Source organism: Scleropages formosus, chromosome 23 (genome assembly GCF_900964775.1).
Source record: "Scleropages formosus chromosome 23, fSclFor1.1, whole genome shotgun sequence".
In the NCBI taxonomy this organism is placed as follows: domain Eukaryota; kingdom Metazoa; phylum Chordata; class Actinopteri; order Osteoglossiformes; family Osteoglossidae; genus Scleropages; species Scleropages formosus.
In genome coordinates this window covers 982512-1010483 of record NC_041828.1, presented here as the reverse complement: position 1 = coordinate 1010483, position 27972 = coordinate 982512, and the positions used below count along the sequence as shown (strand labels likewise).

Below are 27972 nucleotides of genomic sequence, written 5' to 3'. Positions count from 1 at the left end.
ATACACACACACACACACATTGCCTCACAGTTCCAACAGTGTTAAATTTCATACAGATGAATGACGGCAGGGAAATATCCTGCTGAATTCAAATGATAACAGCCGTCTTCCTTTTTTTCACCAGGATTTGCCAGTGATACTAATTAAAACGTTTGTGACGCCACTGTGCTCGGAGTTTCCTGACTTCCAGAAACTGTCCCTGATGGGGCGGTTTCTGTGTCCCAATGACCATATTACGATGTAATCCAAATATCACAAAAGATGCCGCTTCTAAGCTGATTGGGAGCATCATATAGCACATGGGTGACTTTAAGTCGAATGGCACAGACCGGACTGCGACTGCCACCTGCGCGTGCTGTGCTGTGGCATGGCATGGCTTGGCGCGGCGAGGTGTGCTCCATGGAGGCCTGCAATTCTGCAACAGTACGAACAGAGTGAAGGACACATCATATCAGCTGGCACCATGATGTATGAATTGGGCTTCTGACCCAGTATGATCTCTTCAACAAGAATCCCAGCTAAAGATACTTCATTTAGCAGATTGTTTTCTCCAAAGTGACTTACAATGAACTCTACGTAATGTCACGAGCCCACACACCTTATTCACCGCGGTGACTTACATTGCTAGATACACTGCTTACACTGGGTCACTCATCCATACATCAGCGGAACACACACACACACACACACACACACACACACACACACACACACACACACACACACACACTATGGGGGAACCTGAACAGCATGTCTTTGGAGTGTGGGAGGAAACCCACGCAGACACGGGGAGAACATGCAAACTCCACACAGACTGAGCGGGGATCGAACCCACGTCCTCTCGCACCACCCAGGTGCTATGAGACACTACAATAACAGAAGAGGTTACTAAAGTCTTTTGGCTAAAATCATTTGCTAATAAATTCCACTCTGTAATAAACAGGTGATGCTCTGCGAGTTCATACGGTGGCCTTAGTCGTCCCTAATATTGAGTGACCCCTGAACTCGCCATTAAGCCGGCATGCTGTTGAGAATGAGACCATGAGCAACTTCACCAACTATGTCCCAATTCTACAGATTCAAAAAAAAAATCGTGAAAAAATCCAAAATATTATTTAACTAGTTATTTTATCGCTATTAGGAAGCTTAATCACTGTTTTCATGTCTATGCAAATTAGCCATCTGTTTAGCTAACGTTTCTTTACTAGAATGTCCATTGAAGAACTGATATTATCCCATCTGAATGGGTGTTTCGCCTATCCCAGCTAAAGTGGAATCTGGAAATGTGTGTTTGTTAATGTCGCGCTAATCACAATTACTCATTTCTCAGCAGCTGTTTAAGTCCGGACAACTTAGGATGTTAGCGTTTACAAGAGACGCACGGGCTGGCGGGATTACGCTCCATGAGCCCGCGAACACGTTTCGAACCCCGCAACGGAGGAACGGCAAAGGTGATCCCAATGGTCGGCAACGACCGCGATTCGCACGAGCGACAGGTTCTTACAGACTCAGCTTTGGAGAAGATGCAACACATCACGAAAAGAGGAGGGGCAGCTGGTAGCATAGTGGTTAGGGCTCCTAATGGCTGCAGGTTCGAATCCCGCCTCCAGCTCTACTACCCTTGAGCAAGTTACTTACCCTAAATTGCTCCAGTAAAACTACCCAGCTGTATAAACACGTGAATAGTCGTAAGTAGCTTAACGCTGCAAGTCGCTTTGGAGAAAAGCATCAGCTAAATGAAGAAATGTAAGGAGTAAAGGACCGACTTGCCCCCCCAAAGATTTCTGACTGCAGGTCCAGTTAGGGCTACGTGTTGACGGCACCGCATCATGTTGGGTTCGAGCTTAAGGGACAGAGAAGCTTGTATGTGCAAATTTAAATAAATAAATGGCAGAATACTTGAATGTAGAATTAGTCACTGCTCAGTGGGCTCTGACCACCAGGGGGCAGCAGGCAGATCTTCCACTAAGCAGGGAGGTGGGAACTGGAGTCATGGGTTCTGACGGAAGGTTTGATAAAGGAACAGACAGGTGATGAAGACGAACATGGCAGACAAGAGTCGACAGAAGAAAGAAAGAGGGAAAGAGGGGAAATAAACAAACCCGAGTACTTTTCACGGGGCGATGGCCTTGAGGACAGAGTTGCCGTCGAGGGACGTTTTCGCGAGCCACAGTGGTTCTGCGGAACATGCGGCGCTCCACCCAAGGTCCCCTGGTGTGTTTGGGCCACAGCTAGCCTCCCACCTACCCCCCACACAGTGGATCTTTAGCTCTTTCCAGCATTATTTAATCCCACAGGCTTTCCCACGCACACACGCACGCGCACACACACACACACACACACACACACACACACACACACACACACACACACACACATGCACTCGATCACACTTGCCAGACCAGAAGACACACACACACACACAGAGTCGCACAACTGCAGTATTTAGGCTGAGAACTGTCTAGAAAGCTCCGCTGTTGCCCCTCCCCCCTTTCCTGTCGCCTGCGGTAACTGATCCTGTGATGTCACTGTTGGCAGAGCTGTGTCACATGACTGCTGCCCACCGACAGACAGCTGGCAGCAGCCGGGCACCCCATACTGAGCCAGGAGAGATCAACCCGCAGCTCTCATTCTCTCCCTCCTTCTCCTCCGCTCCCCTCCCCCGCCTCCATCCTCGCTCACTCGCTCGCTCTCTCTCTCTCTCTCTCTCCCTCCCTCTCTCTCCCTCCCTCCCTCCACTCCTCTCACGCCCCCACCCCCAGATCCCCGAACCGTCTCCCCCACATGCTGCTTCCTGTATTCCTACACATTTTCCATTTTGCCCACTCACACACCCAATGGGAAGTGCCAGCACACTGCTACACGCTACGTGCACCACGGTACACGGTGAAATCAAGGGCCCAGGCACACAGACACCCGGGTGAGATGTTCCTGGTTAGACGTGCAGCTCTCTCCCCATAGTAACAGGCTAAAATGGAATCTGTGTGCATGAAGGTGTGTGTCTGTGCATGTCTCACTCTGAGTTGAAGAGCACCCTGCTGCCATGCCTCTGTACTGGCTGGGGGCAATACTGGTGGAGCCTGCTGCCTTTGTGGGGAGGGGGCCTCGTGAGTTGAGTGACACCTTCCCCATTCCCATTTCTTAGAAACACCGAGTGCCAGGGTTTAGGTCCAGAGAGATGGGGGGGGGAGGCAGACACAAGCAGAAGCAGAGAGGAGGAGTGAAAGGAAAGGTGGAGTCAGAAGGACAAGGGAGTATGACTGTATCCAAAGGGTGGGCCTAAGAAAAGTGAGAGGCTGGGTGAAAACCCATAGGAAGGCGGGGCCAGACCAAAGAGAGAGGTGGGGTTAAATAGCATGAGTGGGTGGGGCCAGTGCAAAGGGACTGAGAGATGCATAATGAGGCAGGAAGGTGAGAGCAGAGCTGTGGGCTTCACGGGAACAACGAGAGAAGGAAGAGTCCGACAAAGTTTCAGGCGACAATAAAGACTCGATAGAGGGTCGGGGATGCGTCGAGGGAGGGGCGGTCGGAAGTTGGCCGAAAAGGGCGTCAAATCAAGGTGACGTGCTGGGTCCGGTACGAAACGCAAAAGAACAGTGGTCTCAGGGAACGCGGAGTTCCACACATTTAAGAGCCGGAAGCCCAAGGGGAAGATTGAAGGCCGAAAGGCTCGAACCCTTGGGGCCCACGGACCTCGCAGCCCTCGCAGCCCTCGCAGCCTAGGGCCCGCCCCATGTGACTTGTGGAAGTCCACCTGAGACACAGGTATGAGGTCATGTTCCCCATGGCTGGTCGCAGCCCCTGTCGGAGCGCACCTGAACTCCGCACCCGAACTCCCCATCGTGTTACTGCATTTGTCTCCAAGCTCTGGTTGAGACAATAAAATCTCTAAATCCTGTAGACAGATTACAAATGTTGTCCACTAATATCTAAATAATACAGTTAGCAGGCCAGGTCAAACGGCTGCTCAAGGGTTCAACAGCTGTTTCCCTCCTGAGGTTTAAAAGCCAACCGTGCGTTCAGAACCAGAGTTCCGTCGCCGCTGCGCTGCCTGCTGCCCCCGTGGCTCGTCGTCTGGAGGAGGAGGGGACGTCCTGCACGCATCGTCCTCCCGCAGGAAAGCGATTCTGTCCTCCGGGACTTTTTCATCACCGCGCCACATCAGCGGATACTCTCGCGCCTCACACTACGGCATCACGATCGACATTAATTCTTAACCAACATTATGAAAATATTACTGTGTAGCTGGAGCTGACACAGCAACGTGACCCAACACCTGTGAAAATCCTGCCAACGATATCCGTCCCACATTTAGCGAAACTCGCTCACATATTATAAATGTGTCCTATACATTCTGCCTAAGTTGACTGTAGTGAGAAAAAGTGACATATATGCTGCAGGTGATGCATCCCACAATGCATTTCCAACGTTAGACGGTGTTCTCTTTGGTCACGCTGCACAAAGATCACAGCAGGCTCCCCGTGAGCTCAGTCCCATTCTCTGGTTCCACTGCGGTCAGGGTGAGAATGCAATCCTATCCATCAAAGCCCCTCTCCCCACATGGTCCTCATTATGTGAGCTGGACAGACGAGGGAGTGGGGGTGGCTGGGGGGGGGGGGGGGGGGGGGTGAGAGAGAGGCGGGAACATATGCTGTGGTGTTTGGGGTCAAAGACAAGGCACCTTTGCATTCCTGACCTTAAAAAGACCCAAGCGGTAAACAAACACACACACGCACGCACACACACACACCTGCACACTGAAACACACGTGCGTGTTCTCTTCTTCAGCACTGTCTCACCTTTCCCTGAATTCTGGCCTAAACTGTACTGTTCTTTAACTTTGGACACATCAAGAGGGACACATTTCACTCCAGACACACATTCTGTAAGTAAACATAAAAAAAAACACATCAGTAACATAAGACAGAGACATTAAAACACGGTGACACAGTGAAACTGGGTGACTCAGTAAATGACAACATTCCTTTCGAAGCCCCTGCTCTCTGACAGCAGATCAGCGCTATTCATAAAGGTGCTTTCAGGTACTCTGATCACCTGAGCGCAGAAACTGGCCAATCAGAGCACAGGACCGCAAGGGGGCCCAGAACCGGCTGGCCTGTTGGGACACTGGCTTTGTTTAGGGTCAGGGTGCCGCGGTCCTGGGACAAGGAAGAGGGGTCCATCGGCGTTCCATGTAACTCGTCTGACTGTGCCTGGGGAGGCGGGGGGGGGGGGGCACACACCGCAGAAGCCCCGCCCCAATTCCTGGCGCGTCAACAAAAGCTGCTGCGTTTTCAGGCAGCGAGGGGTGAGGGAGCTGGTCCTCAGCTGTCCTCGTCGTCCCCTGTCCCTCCCTCCCTCCCTCCCTCTCTTTCCTTCTCTCTCTGCAGGCTGACACAGCCACTCTTTAATTAATAACATTCATTAATTAAGCATCAGTTTGACACGAGTGCGAGAGGAGACAGGAGCGAGCGGAACTTCAGAACGCCAGCTTAATTACAGAGCCTCCTCTAAAGGTATACATACAGGGGCTGACACACACGTGCGCACAGTCACAGCTTCACCTCTGCACATGTATTTGGACGCTGAGAGTACAAGTGACACTGTTCAACGCCGCCACGCTGTACACAGCGCACACACACGCACACACGCACGCACGAGCGCACAGAGGTATGGAGATGGACGGAGAAGGACAGATGGTGACAGTGGACTCTTGTCTCTACTCCTATGTACCCCCACCCCCAAACCCATGGACCGCCTCCAGCGCCACTACAGGCCCTCCAGGGCTGCGCAAACTTTTCAGTCCTGCCAGACACTCAGAGGCGCTCCAGCGCTCCGAAGCCCACGAGTCAGACAAACCCGGCAGCTAAAGCCAATCGCGAGGACCCACCTGCCCGGCTCAGCCAATCGGGCAGCCGCAGCTGCTCACCACGGCAACCAAGCGTGAAGCTCCTGCGGCAACGGCACTGCGAGGCAAAGGTCAAGCTGGACTGGGAACGCGCTGCTTTGCCTTGAGTGTTACTGTGATTCACTGCAGGACACTCGTCGGTGGTGTGTTCGGCGCATGAGACGACGCTGTAGATTCTACACATTTTTATAGGAATCTGGACGAGATGCGCAGTATTACAGAGAAATCGGGTAAACAAAGCTGCTGGTAAATGTTTGTACACAGTATGAGGAAGAACAACACAAACACGGCAGCAACGGCAGAATCAATAACCCAAAAGACCAGGAACGAGCGTTTGGGCCGACCAGTAACGAATGTAAGAACCGCGCTTCCTCTAAAAATACTTCCCGGCAAGGCGGTTAAGGCTCCAAGAGCAGGTCACGGGGAGCCGGGCCCTACGCTATCCTGCCGAGCTGGGGGGGAGAGCTCACTGTGCACACTCTCATGACACTGTTTCCAGTGTGCGGGGCTCCTACTGCTGCCTTTTTCCTTTCCACATCTCACACACGGATGCCCCCCCTGGGTGTGGGGCCTGGGGCACGTTTCCTGTCTCCTCCTCCTCCTCCTCCTCCTCATCATCATCATCATCCTCCTCTGCACCTCCCTGGCCTGGCAGCTCCACGGCCCTGACCTCCCTGGGCTCGCTCTATCGGCTCCTGTCGGCAGGACTCCGCTGCGGATCCAGTGGAGTAAAACTGGCAGAGTAAAAACAGCTGGAAGAGTTTGCCGTGCTGTACCGTGCTGTAACTTGGCTTCGCCTGCCTTTCAGTGCGGCTCTTTGTCCTCTTCGGCGTAGCTCGCGGTGGATATTCACCTGTTCAGGCACAGATATTTGCCTTTTGGAGGGCGGATATTTGGCTACTGAAGGGGGCGGATGTGTGCCCGGTAGGGGGCCGGAATTTATCTGTTGAGGGGCGGGTTTTAGCACCCGCGACGTGGTTGCTGAACTGGCGAGGGGCAGGTATTCCACCGCTGAGAGGCAGGTATTTCTGCTAAGCAGAGCCCGAGGCTGCAGGGACGGCCAACACCCGCATGGTGCATCTGCCACAGGGGCAGGACCTCTGGCCGGAAGAGCGGTGCTGCAATAACAAGTGCATGCCACGTGCCGTAAGAGCCGTAAGAAAGGATTTTACCCTGTTTCTCAAGGAAAATACTCCAGCGTAGAAACACGAGTACCTGGCAGAGCTGCCGTTCAGCCCTCGACAACGAAGACCGAACGGAGACCCGGCGTTTCGTCCGGTGCAGGGAATACCCGGTCCGAGTGTCAAGTCCCCGCCTTTATCGAGCCGTAAAATTTCAGGAGTGCATCTAGAAAGTCTAACTTGTCAGCCTTGAGAGGAGAATCCCGAGCCGAAACATCTAAGGCAAATATAAATATTTCTTAACAAATTGAGCTCCCCTATCAGTGATTAAACGAGGGAACCTTTTGTATCGCGCTCTCTTTTACATGCTGCGAAAATCATTCTTAAAGAAACAGCGCCGAAGTAAATAAACAAGCTTGCCGCTTATCGTTTCATATTTTTATAAAAGTAGTATGTGACTCATAGCTTGAGTCACGCTGCATAAATTTGAGTCTACGTCTCTACGCACAAGTCCTCCACTTTAAAGCCCGACAAGCAGTGACTCGAGTGCGATTCGGGAACGAGGGTTCGACACGGGAGGGTGCTTTCCGATGCAGCACGCGGTCACGTGTTGGGTGGCGTCTGGGGACGGAGAGGGGACCCCGTAGAGCTCAGCTCGGTGAGACCAATCGCAGGACGTGCCACAGACCCGCCCACGTACCGCACTTTACGGTACCTTTACAAAATCTCGTGATCCGCAGACCTTTGCACCCCGAAAGCTTGAAACAGTTTCCGAACTCAGGAAACCTTTTCAACTACGCTTTACGTGGGCACGGCGTTTCCGGCTGCGGAAGCCTCGCACGTGCGTAAGCTGGAATAAGGGCAGGCGGTGCGGCGGTGCGGCGGTCGGGGCCGCAGGATTACCCTGATGGAGGTACTTACCCGAAACTGATAGGGTAATCTTTACACGTACGAGATTTCGGAAAAGACTTCGCCGAACAATGTGCGAGCGCAGGGCCGATGCTGTTCTTACACAAACTCACGGAAGGGTCATTTCCTCATCAGTCCATGAGAAGATCTCCTCCGCTGCTCCCGTGAGCTGCCCTCTGGTACCGCAGCACCGTAGGCCTGACAACACCACGGTAACGGTGTGGTAAACTGCCTCATCGGGCCGTTTCCAGCAGTACGGACCGCGTGTCGGAGTCCTGCCCTGGATGGGGTGGCGGGCGGGTCGCGGTGCCTCAGGTCCCGCTCTGCGAAGCAGCTCCGGCGGAGACTGGAGGACCAGGACCGTCTCACACCACAGGCTCCGCACGCAATCCTTTTGTTGTTCACTCAACACTTAATCTCTCGGTCTCCTACTACAGCGATTACCGCGCCGATCAATAGCGCTGCTGCTACCACGCTCTTACTCGGGTTGTACCTGCACTACAGTAACCCCTGGCAATACCGGCGTCTCCGGCGTCACCGGGAAAATTCCGATCGCTTTTGACCGTCTCACATCAGAGACAGGTGTTACGTGTCAGTCTCCCTATGTTTGCGTGTGAACGTGTTCTGTGTCCGTGTCCTGCGTGTGTCTAAGCGCATCGTTCACAGGAACGCTGCTTTATACCCGTGTGTGTTTTTGTATATGAAATAACGTTATCGTGTGCGCGCGCGCCTGGCTGTGTATGTATTTTCACGTGGACCGCATACCGCTGTGTCACGCGTACTTCTTTTGTGACACGTCTGTCTTTGCGTTTACTGTTGCGTGCATGTGTGTCAGTCTGGGCGTGCAGTGTGTATGTGTGTGTCTGCCAACGCCGCTCCCGTGTGTTTGCGTGCGTGTTTGTGTGTGCATGTGTGTGTTTGTGTGCCTCAGCGGGTGTTGCAGGAACGGCACTGATTTGGTTCTAAGGGGAGTGTGGCCGTTGCTAAGATACAGACAGCACCAGAGACAGTGTGTGTGTGTGTGAGTGTGTGTGAGAGAGAGAGAGAAAGGGAGAGAAGGATTGAGAGAGGAAGAGAGGCGATGAGAGGCAGAAAAGAGAGAGAGAGAGAGGAGGGGAGACAGCGAGAGGGAGGGAGGGAGAAGTGGGTCACAGTGTCCACAGAGACACTCGGTGACACTCTGCAGAAACCCAGCTGTCACAGTGGCTTGGCTGCCGGCCTCAGCTGCTCAGAACTGCTCCTCCCCTCAAGACACACACACGCACGCACACGCACGCACACACACGCACGCGGACACACACACACACACACACACACACACACACACACACACACACACACACACACACACGGACACACTCAGGCACACGGACGTGCAATAACACTCACGCCCAGCCACATGCGGGAGCACCGAGGCACACGCACGCTCATACATATTCACACGCACGCATGCACACAAACACACACACGCACACACATCTGTACACACACACGGAGAGGCAATCTGCCCCCGCATCACATGCGTCACCCATATAAACACTCCAGTTGCTGCTGCCCCCTAAAACAACCCCTGCAATCTGTACCCTGAATGCATGGCCGCCGCCCCCGCCCCCCCGGGCCCTACCTCCACCCAGCCACCTCCTCGAAGCGTGCGTACACGCACTGACGCTGACACGCACGCGCAGGCGGACGCACGGACGAGACACATTTCCGCCGCACTGCTAATGCTTTGTTTTCGTTTGAGGATTCATTATAAGGATAGTAGCAGATTTTCTGCAAACACCTTCATTCACTTTTCGAGCGTTCGAGGCTCGGTGCCATTCATGTGTTTGCGACCGCGTCTCCGTGGCCCTCTCCGTCCAGCAGGGGGCCCCGTGAGAAGGAAACGCGCAATATTCCGCGCGCGCACGCATCCGTCGGCGCCAAGGCCGAGCGGCGCTCTCCGCGTACGCAGCGCTGCCTCCGCGAGCCGCCGCAAATTACGCACCCGTGTTCACATGTCGAGCGCGACAAGGGTCGAGTGCTTTTCCTCGAACTTTTGAGAAACGCACACGATGCAGCGCATTTCAGGGGCTCTCGGAACATCTACGAGTGTGTGAGGCGAAGCCGGAAGTCTGCGTGTGTGGCGACCGCGCGAAAGCGTCCCGGAGCAACACGACGCCGTGCGGCTTGGTTTCCAGTCCAGCACTTGGGTTTACTGTGTTTCCTGGCAACCTGCAGGGCTGCAGGGGGGCGTGTGGGGGGTGGGGGGGGGGAGTGTGCGGCATGCGGCGTCGTGCTCCGCTGCAGCGGTGGTCTGAGATGGCCAGGTGCCAAGGCCCTATGCCCACATGGCCTGGCACCAATGGCCTTGCCCTCTTATCTCCCCTTGTGCTGCAGCACCATCCATCCCTGCCAGTTCCGCCCCCCCCCCCCCCCCCCCCAACCCTTCCCCTCCCCTCCCCCGAAGCGCAGCGTTATCTCCCTGTGTCGACCCCCCCACCACCCACCCACCTATCTCCCGCCCGTCTTCCTCTGTCTTCCTCACCACGCCGGTGCTAGTGCTCCTGTGTCCGTGTGAGTGTGGGAGAACACAGAGACAAAGGCCTGGCGTGCGCACACACACACACACACACACACACACACACACACAAGGAACCTTTCACTTATCTTCCCTCACACTCTTACACTCTCGGTCCTTGCTCTTTCAGTCTCTTTGTAGCGTCTACGTGACAACTTTTTTTTTTCTCGTGTGTGTGTGTGTGTGTGTGTGTGTGTGTGTGTGTGTGTGTGTGGTCATTACAGCTGCTGCCTTGGACCCAAAGGTTCCAGGTTTGAACCCCACCTTCAGCTATAGTAGCCGTGAGCAAGATATTTACACCGATTTACTCCAGTAAAATGATCTTGCGGTATAAATGGGTAAATAATTATAGGTAACGTAACCCTGTATGTTCCTTTGGAGAAAAGCGTAGGTAAAAGTGAAGTAAATGTGCACCTCTCGGTGTGCGTTCATGTGCGAGAGCCCTTCCCTGCTGTCAGGTTGTTCACCGGTACCGTACCGCTCTCTGAGTGTCCTGTCCTCCTGGTGACTGAACAGTGTTTCACTGTTACCGCGGTGCTCTCTAGTGTGTGTAGTAAGTGTACAGCGTGTTCCTCCGTGTCTGTTTTTTACCCTGTTAGTGTTCCTCTGACATATTTCCCTGCCGCTCTTTTTCTCCCTCAGTGTGTGGCTCTACCACTTTTTTACTCTCTTACCACGTTGCGCGGTCAGTGTTTTACTGTGTTAGCGCGTTCGTCGTCGCTGTGCTGCTGTTGGCACGTTCCTCCGGTAAGATGTTCCTCTGTAAATGCTTTACTCTGTTGGCGTGTAACTCCATCTCCTTCTTACTCTGTTCTACATGTTCAGTGCTTTGGTTTACTTTGCAAGTGTGTGATGCGTTGTCCCTCTTTTACTCCGTTAGCCTGTTGCTGTGTGTTGGGAGCACGTCCGCGAGTGCGTGTTGCTCCGTGCGTACAGCTGCGTGCGTTGCCGTCTCTGCCGAAGTGTCGAAACCTCTCGCTGCCTTCGAGTCGAGCCGAGGACACTCTATCCTCCCCTGCGCTGCCCCCTCGGCCCCCCCATCTGCCCCTCACCTACCCCTCCCACAGTTCACTGCAGCATACAAGTCAAACAACACCCCCACCCCCCACCCCCTACCCCCTACCCCCAACCCCTCTTCTCTGATGTTCCCTTTTTGCTTTGCTTTTCTCAGCTCTGGGCAGCAATGCCAGGGGTCTGCCTCTGCCTACACACACACACACACACACACACACACACACGCACCTCTCCTCTTTCACACTCCTCTCTCACACACATACACACACTCAGCGTTCACACACACAGAAATACACTGCTTTGCGGACGATGACTGTCTTCATCAGTATCCCTTGCACTTTTCCGCCTCCTCTTCCTCTCCTCTGGCCCTCTTTGCTGCTCCCCATGTCTCTCTCTCTCCCTCTCTCTCCTCTCTCTATCCCTCCCTCTCTCTAGTCCCCAGCTGCAGGAAATTCCTAATGATCTCCATCATCAGGCTGTGTTCAACACTGCCTCCTGCCAAGAGAGTGCGCGCATACACACAAGCGAGCGTGCACGCGTGTAAACACATATGCATGCACACGAGCACAAGCACACATACACAGGCACGCACATACATGTCTGCCCAGGTTCTGCCTCCACTGACTCCTCTCAGTTGCTTCCTGTGGTCCGGCTCTGTCTACACCCCCACCCCCCCGAGCTCTGTTGCCTTCTCCCGATCTCCCTTTTGTGTCCTCGTCCCTTTCTCTGTCCCTTTCCCCGTCCCCTTCTCCCTTCTTCTGTCGGAGAGCTGTAATGTTGTTTCGGCAGGAACCTACATGCTGAGGTTATTTTAAGACAAGAAAAACCATGCAGACTGCTCTCTCTCTCTCTTTCTCTCTCTCTCTCTCTCTCTCTCTCTCTCTCTCTCGCTCTGTCGCGCTCTGCGGGCGAGTTTCCTGGCTGTGCTCCGCTGCTGGGTCATGTGACTAGAACGCCAGCTGGGAGCAGCCAGGCCGCATTGAGGGAGAGGGCTCCCGGCACCGACCCCCCCAACCCCCACCGCGCTCAAGAATGGTCTCACGGTGTCCACGGGCCCTGTGCCTCAACAGCAGAGCAGAACGGGCTCTCGGGTACGCGCCGGGAGGTCACGGGATTCGGTCCCTCGGCCGGGACTTGGCCGCGGTGCTCGGCAAGCGAGAAGAACGGCTCGACCGAGGATCTGCGCAAGCATGTTATATGTAAGAGGGAGCAGCGGCGGAGGTTCCTCACGAGGAATCTTGTCTGGCAAGGAAGCGTGTGGAAGAACACAGAGGAACTCATTAGGCGTCGATGCAGCTGTTACATCTCCTCACCGATACAACTTGGCTGTTGAAGAATTTGAGTGTCGCACCCGGTCCTCGGTGCTTGGGTGCAGCCTTCGGCTCACCCCACGTCGCCCTAGGGAGCGTTACAACTGCACCGCATGTGTGCCGGGGAGGGGGGAGGAGGTGGAGAGGGGCAGATGTGTGCGAAGGGGAAAAGGAGCTGGAGATGCAGCGCGAGAACTTTCCGTGGTGTACTTTGCCTGCTCGCGGTGGTGTGTCTCACATTTACACCCGATCACACACAAACACACACGTGAAGAATTGCACATGGCTGAGGAGAACGTTGCCAACACGCAAGCCACTCTGACTACGAAAGACGCACGTATGTAAGCTAGCATACAAAGACGCAGTGGGACGCACACACACACGTAGGCGTTGAGACATACACACACAAGCAAACGGAGACACCTGCTGAGACAAACCCACTAACAGGGACCTGCTCACACAGGCAGACGCACTGACACACAGAGACCTGCTCCTGAACACAAGCAGAAACGCACACACGCACGCGCGCACACACACACACACACACACACACACACACACACACACACACACACACACACACATGCGCGCGCACACACGCACACTGACTCACTCAGTCCTTCAGGCCAGTGTTTCAGAGAGGGGCCTCTACACTGCGGCCCTGACTTCCTGACTCCCAGCCCCCCTCCCTGACGCCCACCCCCCATTCCACAGTTGCCGTGGGAGACGCTGCTGCAGTGCCCGTTACCAAGGAGAAGGGCTGCTGGCTGCCTGTTTAAACAACAATGGCTGCCTTGTGCACATTCCAGCTTCAGGTGCTGACAGCCTGTCAGGGGCATTAAAGACACACAGCCAAGTGTCCACCTGTGTGTGTCGTGAGCCCATCTGGCAGTTTCATGGATGGGGCCACGCCCCCCAGACACACCCACCTCAACACAGAGGGAGAGCCACACCTACTCAGCGATACTGCCACACCACACCCGGAGAGACACAGCAACGCTCACAAAGAAACACACCGTCACACCCACTGTCACGAGGCCACACCCCCTGTCACGCCCACAGCTGGAACTGATCAGGTGGACGCCATCGCACGCGCACACTCCAAGCTACCGTCTCTGTAGCAGTGGAATCCCTCAGAGAACGACCTGTGTGTGAGTCCCACGGCTCGTAAGCCACATCACGTGGCATTAAAACACACACATCGATCCCACTTCGAGCATCATTCCAAAGAAGACAGAGAGGAAGGATCCCAACATCTCCAGTTGTACGTCCTCAAACCAGAGCCTGACAAGCCTTCGTTTGTCATGAGGGGAAGCTGAAGGGCTCCTCTTCGCAGGGAAGCGCGGTTGTGTGAGAGGGACACCTGGGCACACCTGAGAGGGAGGCAACACACAAGTAGAAAGGGGCTCGCTGTTGGGTCACATGGATTACAGCAGAGTTTTGGAAGGGAAGGGAACAGGAGGGAAAACTGTACTTGTGTGCCAGTGTGCAGTCTGTTTCTCCTTAAACAACTCCGGGAGACCCTCCATCCTCCCCACCCCCTTTGGGGCACAGCTCAGAGAGCAGAGTACAGGCATCCATCTCTCTCCTGATTTCCCCCGTTCATGAGCTGTGGGGAACAAGTGTGCCGTTTCTCTCGCTCTCTCTCCTCCTCTCTCTCTCTTCCTCTCCCTCTGCTTCTGCTTCGCTCGCCCGCCCCCACTCAGGGCAGTGACAGTGACAGAGCCGGAGGAAGTGTGTCCTCCCCAGGGAAGCGGGGCTCATTACCTTCCAGCAGACAGAGGGAGAGAGAGAGGAAAGAGGGATGAGGGAGAGAGAGAGGAGGAAACAAGGCGAGAGGAGAGAACTGGTAGGGATGGCACTGACACACACTGACTTCATAACACACTGGCTCTGGTGTGGACTTTCAAGGGCCCACCAGAGTGACCTGAGTGTTAAGTCAGCGTTGTCACAGCATCGGCGCAACGCTGCCATGGCGTCACAACGTTCCTTCAGCCTCTCCAGCAATCCGCCCTTCTCCCTGAACACACACTCCTCACGATCACGGCCGGGGACACTTTCTCTTGCCATTCCACGGTGTGTTTTCGTGGTTCTGGACCCATTGTGGCTCCTTTAAAGTCTCAGTGAGCGTTTGCTCCAATTTACCCGTCGGACTCTCGGACCGTTTGGCTGTGCAGTTCCCAGCAAGTCCCAGGAAACGCGAAGCTTTGCGCGCAAACAAGCGTTAGTCCGCTACGCGCTCCTGTCGGCCGATGGCTGTTTTTCACGCTGCACATCACACGATGCCACACGAGAGCGAGAGAGAGAGAGAGAGAGAGAGAGAGAGAAAGAGAGAGCGAGCGAGAGCATGCACCATTGGGGGGTGCGGCCCATGTTTCAGCACAGGCGCCTGGCAGCTCGCAGGCACCCGATACGTCCCTGATGTGGAGAGCCATGCTGGCCCATGCCACCGGCGACAGTTTGCTGTGCCAGTCTCACTCCCCTGTTACAAAGCAGCAAAACTCAGCCTTAAACCTGGCGCGGTGCCTATGGGGCGTCGCTATTTGGCACTGCCGCCAGATGCCTTTCCGATATTTAACCTCCACGCATTTAAGCGGGCCGTTGGCCGAAGCACAAGCAAGACCCTGGGCCCTTCATTCGCAGCGAGCGACACCAGGCACCTTTTCTGGACGCAGTACAGGGAAACCAAGGATGAGAATGCAGGGAGATTTCAATACCAGTCTCAAATGTCAGGAGTTAAAAGCATGTTGAATCACAATGCAATGACATTTCCATGTTTTCACGCTATTATCAGATAAGGCTGACCTTACGTTACGAGGAACCCTACTGAATGAGACCGCTGCGACAGCGAGCTCTCTAAAGCAGTTGGTGTCCATGACCGAGCGATCTCCCGCTCAGAAGCCTCCTCAGATAACCTGCTTGTCCACTTCAATCGACCAAACACAGGCTCACACCCCTGGAGGCATGTATCACAGCCTTACCTTTGCTCATTTATTCACTGAGTACGAGCTGCGGCGGAAGGCAAACAACATGGCTGCCATCCCATCGCTGCTTCCCGTGGAATCGTGGGGAAGTGAAAACGGGATGAGATTTTTTTTCCCCAAAACTTTCTCCTGCCCACAGAAGATACCCTGCGCACATGACTGTGGATGTGTCTCAGTTCGGCATTGTGCACATCATACCGACGGGCTGAATCGAAGAGAATCGTTCAAAGAGCTAGCCCGTTAGCTGGGGGGCTTTACTACCTGGCCCCGCAGCCCTGGGCAGGCCAGTGCCCCGCTCCGTGTCCGACTTGAGACCGGCAGACAGACTTTCCTCCGTGATGGAGAACACATCACCCTTCTAAGTGATACATCCCATGTGTCCCGGGGGCTGCTGGGGAAGCTGGCATGATTCCAGGCTCTGTGTTTGCTCAGCAGCCGTGAGCCTGAGCATGCGCACCGAGCGCCCAAGTGCAGACAAAGAGCTTCTCTCTGCATGCTCCTGCTACATCCCCATTTTGCCTGGGTTCTCAGGTCCCCGTTACCTTCCAGCTTAGCCTTGCATTAACTCTGTTGATCTTTTAGACAATTAACATTGCCTACGTGAGCTTCTAAACAGCTCTGAACTCCTCAACGGACCTATATAAGCTATAGACCTAAAGGGTCTGCGATACCTCCCCGAAGAACCCAAACTGTGTAGCTTAGCTCTACAGCCAGTCTATATGAGTTCTCCAAAGGGTTTCTTAGCTCCTTGGCAGCCCAGTGGGGCTGTATCGTTTGCCCAAAAGGTCTATGTCAGCTCTTCAGTGGATCTGCGTTTGCTCCCCATTGGATCTCCAAGCTCCCCAACAGGTCAACGACAGCGGTGCCAGTTCCCTCCCTGTCATCTCTCTGTCAGCATCCTGCTAGCTCCTTTGGATCACGTACCATCTCTGATGTTATTAAGCCATGCACAGGTCCACAGTGGAAATGTCTGCCACTATGTGTATCCTCCCAGCATGGACTGGACTTGTGCCGTCTGACCTGGCAGACCTGCGAATGACATCCCATCAGTGCCCATACCACCCTCAGAATGGCTTCAGAAGCTAAGCAATGAATCATTGCGTTTACTGGTGTTAGCGTGATCTTCCCTCTGCCGGCCAGAGCCTGAGAAGCTCTGGGATATATAAGAAGGGTGCAATCGTGTGCGTGACGCTTTCATACAGATGACAGAATGATCGGCTTTTCCTGCTTCGGGGCTATTGATCAGTGCGTTTGTCCGTGTGTCTCCTTGTTACTTTGTGATGCTGTATCTCCACAATGTTGTTCTGCCATCTTTCAAACCCACGTCCTGCTCAGCGCTGCTCATGCAAAGCTGCATTTCTTACCACAGAGAGAAAGAGAGGCAAACCACAACATCAGGCCTGCCGTGTCACCCCCGAACACCTGACACGGCATCATAATCTTGAAAACCCCTGACCTGTGCTTCACAGAGAGATGAGAACTTTGAGTTGCTCCAAAGATAGCTGATGACCTTTGCACCCACGTTTGAACCCAACAAGCATCCAGGGTTGAAGTGACCGAGAGTCAGCGTATAACGGCTCTGTCCAAGGTGCCCTGCAGAAACACAGAACGAAGCAGAGCACTGTGGGAAAGGAAAGGAAGCGATTTCTACTGGGCCAAAAGGGGCCGATTCCGCTCTGCTCTGCGCTGTGGTGGTCCGTGTACAACTCCAGAGCTGACATGATCTGGCCTATTTGTGGTGTTCTCTTTCACCCACTGACTCGATTTGCTCCCGTTCTCTTGTACCTCAGTCTGCCATCTTCTCTTCTCCCGTCCTTCCTTCCCTTCCCCTCTCTCTCTGCTCCTGTCCTGTGTGCGTGTTCAGAGGCTCGTCATGAAAAATTCATCCTGCGTGTCTGTGTGCTGGGGAGGCCTAAACCCCAATGTCTGCCTGTGAACACACACAGACACACTCATACTGACACACACACACAAACACAAAGTGCGCTCTCTTTGCCATCCCTAATCTCAAACTATTCGTTACCATAGCAACGCCTGGTCTAGCGGTTAGTCAGTTAGCTGGGCTGGGGGTGGTGTGTGTGTGTGTGTGTGTGTGTGTGTGTGTTTGTTGGGGGGTATGCGAGAAGAGTGAGAGACAGAAAGAGACTATGAAAGACAGTCATATTGAGAGCTGTTTGTAAACTCAGCGTAAAAGTGGAAATTCATAGAGCAGGAAGGACTTTTTCTTCTCTTTGTTGAAGTTTGAGAGCTATTGGTGAAAACGGCAGACTGCACCGCGCTCCTCAGCACAGGGCATTGTGGAAATCCAATAGCCAGGACCAGGTTCAGAGTTTGCAAATTGGCGGAGTCACGCTTGCAAGGGCAGTGAAGCACTTGCTGAACCAAACCCATGCCCAGAGGACAGGAGCTGTGCTCTTCAGGCCACAGCCACACCCAGAGTTCACACGCAAATAAAACCGGAACGCATGTCTCGGTTGCCTTGTATGTAAAGATTGTCTCCGTCTTCTTTAACGTTTGCATTGTGCACCCATATGCACATCACAGTCATTCCTGAAGCCGTAACTGCCAAAGTCCAAACCCTCCTTAACTTGGAGGGGCACGCAATTCACAGGCATTACACACTAATTAAGAGCCAATTATCGATGAACATCAGCAACATTAAGCATTTCTGAACCCTAATGGAGCTAAAGCGACAACAATTAGTCCATAATGACATTATATCTGATGCTTAGCTGATAAAGTCTCTAACTCAAGATGTATATTCTGACATATTAACGCTCACACACACACACACACACACACACACACACACACACACACACACACACACACACACACACACCAGCATGGCGTGGAATATGTCAAAATGGATAGAGGGGTAATTTTACTTGAACTCCGTGTCACATAAAAAAGACACTTCCTACTACAGACAGTCCATACCTGGATGGAGTGATGGAGAGTTCTTCACGACAGCCAGGGCAAAATCTTAAATTAATTAATTATTATAATTTACAATCTGTTCATTGTATAAATGGGGCAGGAGTTTGACATTGATTTTTGAGTCTAACTCAGCATAGCCTTTCGAGACCAATGGCCTACAGAGTATCGAAATTAATATTAATTTAATAAACACGCGTTATAAAAATTTTCCCACTTTGGAGTGATGACCTTGAATTAATTTCCAAGTGAAACCATGAAGCATGGACTCGCGATAAGGACCTAACTAAATAACGGCTTATTTTCTGTTGGAGAGCCCATTGCACACTGAAGGTAGCCAGTCCACCTACATCACTCGATTACACTGTGCTCATTTGAATCGCAGGCTCTACAGGAGCCACTTTCATGCTTTACAAATCGAGGAACTCCTCAAAAGCTGTCCAGCCACCCGACATGGTAAGACAGAAAAAACATGGTCAGAATGGCATATCAGTGCAACTACTTGCTATCGAGGGGCCATACTGGCACGGCACTTGTCTCCCTCGGTGACACAGTTCCGATCCTTACTTGCGCAATGACGTCACCGTGGTGACTCTATGCATTTCTGAGAGCCGCTATCCACAGCAGACCTTCACAGCATGATGTCACCAAAGGAAACTGCATTTGGGCACTATGACAGGTGACAGAGACCTACCTGCACTTATGATTTTCAATAACCCCTTTTCGACCAGCCTAGGGACTTCTTCGCCATTCCGCACCATGAAGAGCTCCAGTAATAACAACAATAAAGAAACAAATATCACGGGGCACAGAAATGTGCCCTACTTCAGTGAGAATGCCAGAAGAGAATGCTTTCATTATCATAGCCACATTTTGTCAGGTAAACTGTTAAAGTTAAGTTCTCTGATGTATTAATTTACTCATCAGAAATGGGTTTACATTTAAAGCAGCTGCATGCAACTATGGCAGCACATCAATGGCGCTTCACGAGTGCAGTTCAAGACAATTACTGGAGCCGCCTCAAAGAGTGCAGTGTGACAGACCGTGTTTAACAAAGCCATGTTTAGCGGAACACTCGGTGGGTTAGCCTGCGTGTGAAATATCCAGGTTGCACGATTCCGAACAGTTTGGGGGAGATCAGGAGACCGACAAGACATGCAAAAATACAGAAGAGGTGATGCTACATGAAGAAGAAACCTATGCACAAATACTGTGAAAATTCAGCAAAAGAGCACCCTGTAGCTGAGATGTCCCTGGGCAGCAGGCGGTGAGGAGAGCTGTCATTCGGGACGCCCACCGCTGCCAATGAACGTCAAAGCTACCAATCAGAAAGCAGCACAGAGGTGGTCCTAGCAGCCGCTGGAAAGAAACTTGGTCCAAATTTCCAAAAAAGAACGCAGAAACCCCACCATCTCTAGTAGCTGAGAAATTAATGCTAGCCTGACATCAACACAACGAAACCCAGGTGCTTTACAGCATGTTAATTTCTCTTACACATCAATGTATTCCTTTATGTAACTCCCACTGAGCGATCCTATGCACAATAATATCAGCACGTGTTCAGCCTGCATGCTATTTTCTGTCTTTCTACAGCGGTGGAAATACAATAAGCATCCGATTTCCGCAAGCCAGGTGATACAAATACGTGTCGGTCAAGATCCCCCCGATAGCATGATTCTACCGAGTGGAGCCCACTGCCTTCAGCGGATCAATCACAACAATTCATTCATAAAAATTCCCCGATTCACCAGGGAATTGACAGCAACTTGTGGCGCGGAATTCCACAAAGGCAGAACCCGCAGCTGTGGATGCCTCGCACAGCCCCACATTTAGCACGATACAAGACGAGTCCTGTACAAGAGGAGCATGCCGCATCCAACTGTAGAGATAATGAAGCCAAAAGGAAGAAATGATGATTGTTAAAATCAATTACTTACAGGGAAGTAAAGCATAAACGCTATAATGGCAGTAACAACTACCCCAGCGCTGGAAGCAATAGCAGCGATGATAACTTACGATTAAAAGGCATCAGAACAACTGTGAGTGCTAAAGACTACAAAGCACTATTAAGAGCGGAGGGTTCCATGGCTGCGATACACTCAGAGAGACACAAAGACACACACACACGTCCTCTGCAGCCACTGGCACAGTCCCCACCAGTGTGTTTGCTGCACACTGCCCATGGTGAAAATTGTCACTGATTCATTTATCTGATGCTTTTCTCCACGTTGACTAACAATGTGAGGTTTGCACATGAAGAAACTTGCACTACTTTTCCCATTTATGCAGCAGGTCATTTTTACCGCATAAATTCATGCTGTGTGTCTTTATCAGAGGGAGAAAAGCAGGAGGTGGTTTTCACGCCCGGGTCCTACGAGCACAAGGCAACAGGACCCGCCACTGTAGCACCTGCTGCCCCGATACCTGTGTTCAACGGCCGTTTCACCGGTAACACAGGAGACAATGTAACCCAGCGCTTGCAGTGTGTGCTCGGTGTGTGCCCGCCTGCTCTGGGTCACATGACTTGGTGTTGCCTGTGCTGTGCTTTGGCATGCTTCCCCTGGGGCAACTCCATTAGTAACCTGTGCTGTTTGGACCGTGACGAGCCCACACAGTCCGCCGGTGTGCGGTACCAGCTAAAATGGACCTGTGTTTCTTTAAGCTCTGTGTGGGGGGAGAGGGGTAGTCATACATGGAAAATAAGGCCTGGCTCTGGCCCTCAGACACTCTGATTAGCTGGCCACCCTAGTGCAGTTTGCTGGGCCCTGAGGGGCCTTGTGTGTGTGTGTGTGTCTGCTTCTTGAAGACCTGCTATTGCTCCACACTTTCCTCCCGCTCTTTTTCTCTCTCTCTCTCTCCATCCATCTTTCACCTCTTCTTCTCACAGTCTCCCTCTATCCTTTTCTTCCCCCGACCCTCTCTCTCCTCTCTCTGGTTCCCCTGAGTTCTCCATCGCTCACACTCTTTGACTTTTAAAAGCTTTTTATTATACACTAATTGGAGGAAAAGGTGTCCGTGATTCCTTGCAACATGTCTCTTGTGTCCCTAAGAAAATACACACCGCACCACACCCTGAATGCGCGTGCACACCCACACGCACGCACGCATGCACACACACACACACACACACACACATACATAGTGAACTGACCATTGCCATTGTCATTCTCCTGCTCCATCACTATTTTATGTCCATCCAAACTGTCCAAAGGAAGAGGGACAAGAAACAAACACAGGCATCTGTGTCTGACAGTGTCGAGCACACTTTATATTTATTCATTTAGCTGACACTTTTCTCCAAAGCGACTTACAATGTTAAGGATACAATTATTTACCCATCTGGGTAATTTTACTGGAGCAATTTAGGGTAAGTACCTTCCTCAAGGGTACTACAGCTGGACATGGGGATCAAATCTGCAACCTTTGGATTCAAAGGCAGTAGCGCTAACCACCACACTACCAGCTGTCTCATCTGGCCCCGCTTTACATGTACTGTGTGTGTGTACTGTGTCTGCACTGCATGTGCTGTGTGGGTCATGTCTGCTTTGTGTGCATTAAGTTCACATAGTGTGCGTTGGTCGAGTGTTAACTTGACTTCACATAATGTGCGTTGAGTCGAGTGCTAATTTGACTTCACATAGTGTGTGTTGCATCCGCCTCATGTTGCGCTGTGTTGAGTTCACGCTGCGCATGCGTTCGGATGTGCGTAAAGTTTAATTCACAGTGTGTGTTGTTGTATATATGTTGTACATTGTGTTATGTCCATCCCACGTTGTGCATGTTGCGTTGAGTCGTGTGTTAGTTGGGTTCAGTCCACGTGCATCTGCATCGTGTTGTGCCTGCACTGTGTGTGCCCTGTGTGTGTAACTACACCCTCTGCCGCTCTTCCACTGCTAAATAATTGAACTGCCGCCGGACGGCTCGTTAGAAGAGCACTCGTTAGCGAGCGCTGCAGAGCGGCGCCAGGTACAGGGAGCACCTGCAGCACCGCGGTGCAGTTAATGAACCTCCCCCCAGCCCCCACTCCCCCCACCTCTTCCTCCCCAGACAGGGGTCAGAGGTCAAAGCTTCCTACTTCCACAGTCGACTTCAAAACCGCCGCTGCCTGCCAGAGAAGTAAGAGCAGGAGAAACAACGATCAAGAGCAAACAACTGGTGTGTGTGTGTGTGTGTGCGCATGTGCGCTGTGGGGAGGGTCACAGGAAAATAAGAAGGGGCTTGAAGGAATGAAACAAGAGAAAGAAAAAGGAGTAAGATTATTCTCATGTGTCCTTGTGAAGAACAATTTGGCAAACCCGAAACACACACGCACACAAAAACACACACAATTCTAGCAGCTTGTGAGCTGGTTGACATGTCAGAGCCGTGCCCTAAAGCGGTAGAGCGGGGGTCAGAACACGTGCCCTACGGGGGGTACCTTAAGGTGTTGTGTGTGTCAGCAAGTTGTGCCGTGTGTTTGGCGGTCCCCTCTGCGCCGGTCCTGGCCAAGTGCTGCGGCAGCGCACTGCAGCGTGTTCCTTATCTCCGTGTGTTCAGTAACACACTGTGCTGAAGGCGCTCACGCACACGCGCGCAGGACGCAGCAAGACAGAGACCCTGCTGACATGACAGGCACCGTCAAGGTCTGTCTCGGCCAATCATCTGCGCCGGCGCTCTCTGCCAATCAGCTGCTCCAGCTGCTCTGTCCTGCCAGGCTTACTCTTAATAAAGGTCGCCATGGAGATATGAGCTGTCAGAGCGGCCAAAGGAGAAGGCTGCTGTCACAGTGAGTGGACATTTACACACACTCATACTCACACACACACTTTTGTGACGACGGACATTTACATATACAAGAATTTACACACACATTCAATACGTGCAATCATACACACACACATTATCACAGTGGTCATTCACACACACACACACACACACACACACACACACACACACACAAGCACATATGTTATGTATTCCACGCAGTTCGACATACACACATTGATTGACATACACACCGAAAAACGCAGAGAATTAACACACAAACGCAGTTACGCATGTAGTGGAACACAAAGAATGTCTCATACACACACACACACACACACACACACACACAAGGTGTAAGACGTTCGGTGAAGATCCCTGTTAAAGTCATTATCATGTTATGCGTGTGAACAGAATACCAACACTGACAAACAGTGGAGATACAAGTGGAACGCAAACATGAATTTTCATCTTTCAAACTCTATTTATCACTGAATAAATCATAAATAAACACTCAGGCCATAATAACTATAACAATAATAATAACAATAACAACGTCGTCATGACGACAGTGATGTGCACTCGCACGTGGGTGTGCTCCGCGCTCTCCACGGCAGCCAATAGTAATTATCATTATTGTTACACGCGCCGACACCGCCGCGACTTCGCGCGCTTTAAAACAGGCGCGTGCCGGGAGCACCCGAGCGGCTGTCTCGCGAGCGGAGCGCGGCAGCTGTCGGCTCGCGACGGCGGGCGCTCGGGAACAGGGGTCTCTGAGGTGAGGCGAAGGAAAGGAAAAAAAGACACCGGGATCTTCTTATCTTTTGGTGTTCTTGAAAATAAATGAACGGGAACAGCAGGTAACACGAGGGGTGCAGGCTGAGGCTGACGGACACCCCACAACAGCCCCAAACGCAACAAACACACACACACACACACAGAGCTGTGAGGCACACGCTGAGCTCGCGCCGAGGTTATCGGTAAATATGAATTCCTCTCAAGTGTCCGTCGCTGCCATCGAGCGAACCGTGAGAGTGAACGCGGGAGAACCTGCTTGCAACAATTATACAACTGAAATGAATGTTCACCTGCCTTTGTGACACACGTTTCCGTGTCGCTGGACAAATAAAATGCGAGGATCATCACCGGAGACGGACTCGTTTCCTCTCGGCACCTCACCATTTTCGCCTTTTCCCTCAAACGCGCAGTTTCACTACCGTGTCACAGACTCGCACCCTTCGACAACGCGTAGACACGCACTCGGAACATGATGATTACAATTAATTAAACATTCTCAGCGTTATTAAAATGTACGAAAATGATCCCGACCTTTGAAAACGCCGCTGCGTCCGTCGACCTGCACGCGCGTGTCGCCGCGCGAACCCCATCGTTCGTGAGCGGGCAACAACGAGGTTGATGAAATACATAAAATAATGTCAATAGTAATAATAAAATACCTTCGCTCCTGAAATGCAACGCGGCTGCTCTTGCGACTGACAACTATGCAAATACTACCGGTTATACATGGAGAGCGCGCGCGGCAGGAGAGCGGAGCGGAGGGGAGGGAGAGGACGACGACGTCGCGCGCACTCACCGCCAGCAGCGGGGCTCGAGCTCCGTTCGAAGACGTCGTCTGCGCTGCTGCTGCTGCTGTTGCTGCTGCGGCGGCGCCGAGGTCTCGTGCGCGGTCTCGGGCTTCTTTTCCCTCTCCGCTCTCGCGCCGCATCCTCCGATCACGGGAGCTCGTGCTGGAAGGACATCCCTCCCTCCCGTGCCCGCTTCTCGTGCCGCCTCTCGCGCCTCCTGCGTGTCGCCACACCGCTACATGGAGCCGAGTCTCCGCTGTGTGTGGTCGTCGGTACGGGTACGCTCGAGCGCCACGGAACGGGGGGAGAGGGGGGAGGCGGTCTCAGGGGCTGTCGATGTCCCGGGGTCTCGCTGAGGCTCTCCGTGGCGCCCACGTCCACGAAGCGGGCACGCGCAGGCGGAACGGCGCGACGCGATGTGGCTCCGCAGTCCGGTGCGCGAGGTGTGTGCCGAGCAGGCTCGTCTACCTTCTCTCAGCAGCATCCGGGACTCCGTAGTTTTTTCCAGGGCTTTCCGAGGACGCAGGGATGTGTAGTTCGGTGGGAGTGGGCCGAAGCAGCGGGGGCCACCTGGGGGGCCCCCCTCTTCCCGCAAACAGGCGGCCCCAGCCTGGCCCTCAGAGCGCACTGGGCTCACTGGACTTGCTGGACTCTGGGGGCCAAGTGGACCCTCAGGAATGGCAGGAGTCAGTGGACCCACGAGACTTTCCGGGCCCTCGTAACTTTCTAGATTCTCAGGAGCAGCAACTTCTTCGGGGGTCTTGAGGTAAGACCCCAGTGGCGGTATGATGACGTCACTTGGAGACTGAAGACCTGAGACAAGCGGCTCTTGTCCGATACCCCACCCCGGCCATCTCGGGGAGAATGGAAGGAGGACAGAAGGAGCAGAGGACAGCACTGGAGGAGACACGTTTGGGGCCCCGACGGTCCAAAACACACAGAGCGACACAGAGGTGCATCGTCACATCTTTTATTGGTTCAGCAGGAGCATGAGCAGCTGTTCACGTGCACAGAGAGGGCAATATCTGTGATTTTGTGTGAAAAATCAACAAAAAACATGCTTTTGAACCGTTAAAGCATTTATTACTTACAAGATCAGGTGGTTTTGTGTCACACAACCAGTAACTTGGCTCACATCTTTCGCAAAGACACAGAGCAGAGGGACAAAAAGAAAGTAGCTCAGTGTCTACAGCGGGCAGCATTGGGACTCTGACGTCGTCAGTGGCGCAATGCTGCCGCTTAGTGGAGCTTCTGCCAGGAGCTCGGCGTCGCTCTCTGGGAGGTGCGCCGCTCGGGGGGTGCGTCCTGCACCAGCCATACCTGCGAGGGCAGGGCTCTGGGCACCCTGGGTGGGACCGGAACCGTCGGCTTCCTACGGTGCTTGCAGAGCCGTCCCATGAGGGCCAGAGTCTCACGGCGGAACCCAGAGGACAGGAAACAGTAGAGCAGGAAGTGTATGACCAAGCTGAGCCACTGCAGCATGTCTGCCACGCCCACTGCCACGCCCCAGCCCACCCACTGACCCAGCTGTACACCCAAGACCACATTCAGACCTTGCATGATGTAGTGGGGGAGGGCAAGGAAGACCGCCACCAGTGCCACTGTCACCTGGAGCCGCCCGGAGCGCCGCATCCGCGAACTGGTGGACCTGAAGGGGGCGCCGTTGTTTGGGCCAGCGAGGACGCGGGCTCGGCGGCGGAACTGATGGCACACGAGGACACTGAAGGACACGGTGAGGCTCATGGGCAGGCACCCTGCGAGCAGGCCGTGGACCCATGAGAAGGCGGGCTGCCGTGGCCCTGGCAGTGCCTGGCAGCGTGATGACAGCGGTGCCTGGGAGCCGTTTCTCCACATGAGAGTAATAATGGCTCCGCCCCCTGCCTCACCCCCTCCCGGCCACCTCCTGAAGAGCCACCAGAACGGGAGGCTGAGCACCTGAGAACCCAGCACGCACAGCACCACCAGCAGCAGCGCTATCTGCGCTCGGGAGGGTCGCAGATATGGGCGGGGCCAAGGGAGGTAAGCGCCGAGGGGACAGGTCCGCCGAGGCCGGTGCCCCCGGAACACGAGGTACCGCTCCAGCGTGAAGGTAGCCACGATCCACTGCGAGCTGCAAAGCGTCCAGCCCTCGTTGAAGCTGACGGCACCGCAGAGCGACGCGCTGGGGGTTACAGAGTTCACGGGCGGCGCCCACTCAAAGCCGACAGTCACCAGCCCCCCCAGCAGCAGGAATAGCGTGTCCACTACAGCCAGGGAGACCAGGTAGACGATCGTGCTGCTGGACAATCCGCAGCGGCGGCTGCAGAGCACCACCATGGAGAGCAAGTTGGCTGGGGGCACACACAACAGGGGGCATCTGTCAGCATCAGTAGCCTTTACTGCCACACATGGGCTCGGTAGGTAAACGTAAGTGAAATGTATGCAAAGAGGTAAGTGATGAAAATAGTTAAAAAGGAATTAACCGTTTCTCTGCCATTCGTAGGGCAAGGGGCCAGTGGGTGTGGAACCAGCTCTACTGCACAAGTCATGTAACTGCTGAACTGCGGCGATGGGGTGTTGAATCAGCTTTACAGATCCACAGGTACTTCTAGCATGTGTCCCACCCCACACACACCTAGCCAGGCAGTGCGGTTAAAGCACCTCCATCGGTGGAAGAGTGAATGAGTAGCAGCATTTTGTACTGTTGGTCTGTAACATACAACGATCTGGTTGTGGGTGTTTGGTAATACCAACAAGTAGGTGTGCAGGTGTTCCAACAGGAAGTGCTCACCTGGGATGCCGAAGCAGGCCACTAGAATGAAGTAGATTCCCTGAAATATGGAGAAAGACCTGTCCTGGTCTTGGGAGTCCATCGATGCTGTTCAGCGCCAATGCGTGAAATGCAGAATAATGGGAAGGGT

At 53.3% G+C, this 27972-nt stretch overlaps 2 protein-coding genes across 5 annotated transcripts in view; both read right to left on the bottom strand.

The window, feature by feature from the left end:
• ahdc1 (AT hook, DNA binding motif, containing 1) overlaps positions 1 to 25529 on the bottom strand; it is a 34180-nt gene extending 8651 nt beyond the window's left edge. The window contains exon 1 of one of the 4 annotated variants that reach the window (XM_018747775.2): positions 25081 to 25529. The gene's annotated coding sequence lies outside the window, so the exon portion shown is untranslated. Of the gene's footprint in view, positions 1 to 9562; positions 9619 to 24815; positions 24885 to 24943; positions 25007 to 25080 lie in introns of those variants that run through there. The other 3 variants (XM_018747776.2, XM_018747778.2, XM_018747779.2) reach the window with 3 other exon arrangements.
• A 782-nt stretch (positions 25530 to 26311) lies between these two features.
• On the bottom strand, positions 26312 to 27924 carry LOC114909407 (uncharacterized). Its single transcript, XM_029248482.1, has 2 exons — positions 27843 to 27924; positions 26312 to 27402 (listed from the first exon to the last, which is right to left on the bottom strand). Exons 1-2 carry the CDS (start codon positions 27922 to 27924, stop codon positions 26312 to 26314), a joined length of 1173 nt encoding a protein of 390 aa, XP_029104315.1.
• Positions 27925 to 27972: the final 48 nt, after the last annotated feature.